The sequence below is a fragment of the Salpingoeca rosetta genome, assembly GCF_000188695.1.
Source record: "Salpingoeca rosetta unplaced genomic scaffold supercont1.32, whole genome shotgun sequence".
Taxonomy (NCBI): domain Eukaryota; class Choanoflagellata; order Craspedida; family Salpingoecidae; genus Salpingoeca; species Salpingoeca rosetta.
In genome coordinates, this window is record NW_004754902.1 from 49547 (window position 1) to 54546 (window position 5000).

The 5000-nt window shown below is 58.5% G+C and overlaps 1 protein-coding gene across 1 annotated transcript in view; it reads left to right on the plus strand.

Moving 5' to 3' along the window:
- Positions 1 to 5000, plus strand: part of PTSG_09997 (uncharacterized protein) — an 8876-nt gene that overhangs the window by 277 nt on the left and 3599 nt on the right. The window contains exons 2-13 of the mRNA XM_004988853.1: positions 357 to 604; positions 839 to 890; positions 994 to 1131; positions 1454 to 1551; positions 1760 to 1835; positions 2135 to 2242; positions 2434 to 2493; positions 2803 to 2902; positions 3071 to 3372; positions 3654 to 3757; positions 3977 to 4060; positions 4408 to 4986. Coding sequence (XP_004988910.1) covers positions 357 to 604; positions 839 to 890; positions 994 to 1131; positions 1454 to 1551; positions 1760 to 1835; positions 2135 to 2242; positions 2434 to 2493; positions 2803 to 2902; positions 3071 to 3372; positions 3654 to 3757; positions 3977 to 4060; positions 4408 to 4986 — 1949 coding nt within the window. The remainder of the gene's footprint in view (positions 1 to 356; positions 605 to 838; positions 891 to 993; positions 1132 to 1453; positions 1552 to 1759; positions 1836 to 2134; positions 2243 to 2433; positions 2494 to 2802; positions 2903 to 3070; positions 3373 to 3653; positions 3758 to 3976; positions 4061 to 4407; positions 4987 to 5000) is intronic.

The window sequence follows — 5000 nt, forward strand, 5'->3', positions numbered from 1 at the left end:
CCTGTGGAATTCGGGGTTTGAGCGGGAGTGTCGGGGTGTCTAAGGGGGTCGGGGTCGGTGTCGGTGGGGGTCTGTCTGTCGGACGATGGGGGTCGGTGGGGGTGTCGGTGTCTGTCTGGGGGTGTCGGTCGGGGTGTCTGTGTTGGTGTTTGTGCCCATGTTTATTTCTCCCGATCCCTTGTCCCTTAAACTCTCTGCCTCTCTGCCTCTCTGCCTCTCTGCCTCCTCGTCCCACCCCCCCCCCACGCCCCCTGTCTGTCTGTCTGTATCTGCGTGCACGGCTTGATCGTACACGCTTGCTGCGTGCCGGAATGTGCTTCTCATGTGTGTGCGTCTGCATCTTCTCTGTTGCTTAGGATGACCTGTTCGTGTGCGTGAGCGATGCGGCTCGCATGGACCCCACTGGCGCGGGATCGGCCACACTTGAACTGGTGCGCCTGCAATCCAGTGCGTCGCCGCTCGCCATCGCAGCCACAACGCCAGCGCCAGAACGAGCGCATGCCGTCGCAACATCCAAGGCGTTTGGGCCGCAACAGCACGGTGCCGTCGTCTGTGGCTGTGATGGAGGGCAGCTCATCTTCTGGAGCATTGCAGACTTGCTCGCGTACGTTGTCTCTGTGTGGGTGGGTGGATGTGTGGGTGGGTGGGGGCGGGTGTGTGTGTCTGTGTGTCTGTGGGTGTGGGTGTGCGGGTGTGTCTGTGGGTGTGTGTCTGCCTCTCTGTCTGCCTGTCTGTTTTCCGTGCACTCGCCCAAGTGCCGCCATGTCTGCCATACGCTGCTCCACCTCACTTTGTGCTTGGTCTGTGCTTGTGAAACACACGTCATCTCGTGTCACAGGTCTGGCGCCGCCGCAGACGGCGTCGTCAAACCCATGCACATTACATCCAGCGTAAGAGCATCCTGCTATCCACGACAATGCATTTCCAGTGGCCTCCTCCTCCACTGACACGTGTATTGTGTGCGTGTGTGTCTGTGTCTGTGTCTGTGTGCAGCACTGCGGATCGGTTGCTGCTGTGGACTGCAACGCCATCAATACGAATCTGGCGGCCTCTGGCGCCGCAAACGGAGAGGTCTTCATCTGGGACCTCAACAACCTCACCACACACTTCACCCCAGGGCCCAAGCCATCGGTGCGTATCTGCGTATGTTTTGTCTCTCTGTGTGTGTGTGTGTGTGTGTGTGTGTGTGTGTGTGTGTGTGTGTGTGTGTGTGTGTGCGTATCTGCGTATCTGCGTATGTGTGTGTTTGTCTGTCTGTGTGTGTGTGTGTGCGTATCTGCGTATGTGTGTGTCTGCGTGTCTGCGTGTCTGTTTGTCTGTCTGCTTGCTTGCTTGTGCATATTCACTGCCTCCGCCCTCCCCCCCCCCACGTCTCCCTCAACTTGATGGTGTCCCTCTTCTCTGCTTCTCCACCACCTTAACGCACCACCATATCAACCAACCAACGTATCAGCCTGCGGACGACGTGTCGTGCGTTGCATGGAACCCGAACATCACCTCTGTCCTCGCCACCGCCGCCGCCACGGGTCGCTGCCACGCGTGGGACCTCAGGTGCGAACGCCTGCAAGAGCAGCAGCATGACGATGAAATGGCGGTGGAAGCGGTGGTGTGTTGGTGGTGATGGTGGATGGATGGATGAATGAATGGATGGGACGCTATGGTTGTTGGCAGCTGCGGTTGCGCCTGCATCCAATGGCCAACGGTCCAAGCCATCCTGTGCTTGTTCTCGCTTAACCCCCGCCACTGTTGCTTTGGTCAGGGCAAGCAAGGCCGCGTCGTCGTTCTCGTGCGGAAACGCATTTGCCATCCAGTCGGCTGCCTGGCACCCAACGCAGGTGAGGTTGAGTTGGTGCACGTGGTCATTGTGAACTGTCCATTGACCCTGTTTGGACCGCCCCCAGGGTGCATTGTCTGTGTCTGTCTGTCTGTGTGTGTGTGTGTGTGTGTGTGTGTGTGTGTGTGTGTGTGTGTGTGTGTGTGTGTGTGTGTGTGTGTGTGCGTGCGTGCGTGTGTGTGTCTGTCTGTCTCTGTCTGTGCTTGTGTCTGTGTCTGTGTCTGTGTGCATTCCTACATCTGATATTCCATCCCTGTCTCCCTGCCTTTCTGTCTCCCTCCTACTTGTGTCTGTGTGCAGGAGTGGGTACTTGCGCTGGCGAGCGAGAGCGATGAGCTGAGCGGCGTGCAGATATGGGACCTGCGCTTCGCAAAGTCCCCGACAACCAAACTCACTCCGCACGCAAAGGTGATGAAGACAGTGCGATGAACTGGCGACAGTGCTCATGGGTTTTTGACGGTGGTGGTGACAGTTTAGTTGGTGACAGTGATGCTGCTGCTGCTTGTGGTGACCAAGCCGTGATGATAGCTGTCACGCCCTCACAGCCCATCGACCATTGTATATTCTTCCATTGATTCCTCGATCGTCTTGTGTCTCAGGGCATTCTCGGGTGCGCGTGGGACCGCACGAACGACCGGCGGCTCTACACATGTGCAAAGGTGAGAGCATGATGTGTTGATTAGGAACTGCAGTCACGCAATAATCATCATCATGTAGTGCGCGGGTACGGTCCCTCACACCAAAGTACCGTTCCACAAACACACGCACATTCACACACACACACACTCACGCACACGCTCACACACACACACACACACACACACACACACACACACTCACTCACTCACTCACTCACTCACTCACTCACGCACATTCTCTCACTCACACACACACACACACACACACGCACGCACTCACGCACTCGCGCACGCACTCACCCTCCCCCTCCCCCTATACACCCCCCACAGGACAACCGTGTGGTGTGCACGGATCCGGCAACAGCCGCATCGTTTGCGCTGCCGCCGTTCCAGCACTGGGTGTTTGGTGTCGACGTACATCCGCGCACAGGTGATGCGCCGAAATCACCCTCGCCTGTAACGTCATCACAGTCGCTGTTGCTCCCCGACCTCCTCTACGCTTCCCCCCCCCCCTCCAACACACATACATAAACACATTGCTGTAGTCTCACACCGTCTCACATCCTCCACCATCCCGCCCCCTTCTCCACTGCACCAGGTCGGCTGCTGTGCGGGTCCTACGATGGATTCGTGCGTGTGTTTGACACCACCGAGTGCGCGTTCACATCTGCATCCGAGTCGCCCGCCGTCACTGCACAGGCGTCAACACAGCCCCCACAGACACCTGTTGCAGCCACGACACCAACAACCGCCGCCACCACCTCCTCTTCTGCGCTTCCATCATCGTCGTGTGCGCGCGCACTGGCGCCCGTGGTGGCGTCGTTTGGGTTTGGGGGGAAGCTCGCAGTCACGTCCGCACACGCGCGCACAACCACTGTCTACCAGCGCTCTGATGACGAGGTCTGGATGGGTGTGAGGGGTGTCGGTGTGTGTGTGTGTGTGTGTGTGTGTGTGAGTGAGAGAGTGTGTGTGTGTGTGTGTGTGTGTGTCTGGTGTCTGTGTGTCTGTGTGTCTGTGTCGGTGTCGGTGTCTGTGTCTGTGTCTGTTTTGCATGCCTGCCTGATTGTGTGCGTTTCCGTGTTTCATCTCCCAAACCCCTTTCTTCCTTCCTTCCTTCCTTCCTTCCTTCATGCCACCACCGCCACCGCCACCACCGCCACCGCCACCACCACCACCACCAGGCGTTGGCTGCGACTGCATCGGCGCTGGCGGCCGCAATTGACAGCGGCAATGGTCACGAACTCGCCAATTTCTGCACCCAGCGCGCAAAGGCAGACCAAGCAGGGTGTGTTCTTTGGAATGTGTTTCTGTGCCTGTGTGTATCTGTATCTGTGTGTCTGTTTTTCTGTGTGCGTGTATCCGTGTGTGTCTGTGTCTGTGTCTGTGTCTGTCTGTGTACACGCCTGTGTGTTTGTGCGTGTGTGCAACTGCCTGCCTTCCTGTTCCAGTGTGCGCCCCTAGACAACACCACGCATCTAATGCTGCTCTCCTTCCTGGCTGTCAGGGCTGCGAATGTGCTGTGGCGGGCGACTGCAGCGGTTGTGTCGTCGTCTCCGCGAAACGAGCTCTTGCACATCCTCGAAGACATGTGGGTTCCAACACAGGCTCCGTGCGCAATGGATTGATGTTGATGGCCCTGACAGTGCCCCTGCTGCACACAGTATTTTTTTCATACACGCACTCTCACTTGACTCACTCACTCACGCACGCGCACACACACGCACACACCCACTCACTCACTCACTCACTCACTTCACTCACTCACTCACTCACTCACTCACTCACTCACTCACTCACTCACTCACTCCCTCACTCACTCACTCACTCACTCACTCACTCACTCACTCACTCACTCACTCACTCACTCACTCACTCACACACGACCAATTACCCCCGCCCTCTCTCCCTCTCTCCCCTCTCATGCCCCGACACCAGGCACGACCCGCCCGTGCCGGCGCTCGAGGACGTGACGGGGGCGGAGGCGGGGACATACACGCCGCCCGCACCGCCAGCATCGGTGGCGCCGGATGTGGCAACAGTGCACCCGCTGACGACGGGGCACGACTCGCTCATCAGCATCGCATCGTCGCACATGCACGCGCACACGGCAGACGTTGGGATGGTGCCGTTCATCAGCAGCACCCCTGCAGACAGCCCGCAGGGCAGCACGCACACGCCGGGGCACAGGCGCGGCTTTGACGGTGACGACGACGACCATCACAGCGATGCCGGTGATGAAAGCGGCCGTGATGGTGATGATCACGGACATGGCGATGATGAGGATGATGGGGGAGAGGGCGGAAACAGCAACATCAACGGCCACCACCGCAGCCACAATGGTCACCGCCATCAACATCAACATCACCACCATCATCACCGCCATCATCATGGTGCGCGCGTTGAGGAGGCGGTGGCATCGGCGCACGTGTGCACGGGCAACTTGCCGGCTGCCATCGATGCCTGCATGCACGGGAACAACATGGCAGACGCGCTTGTACTGGCCATCATGGCTGGGTCAGTAGCACGTG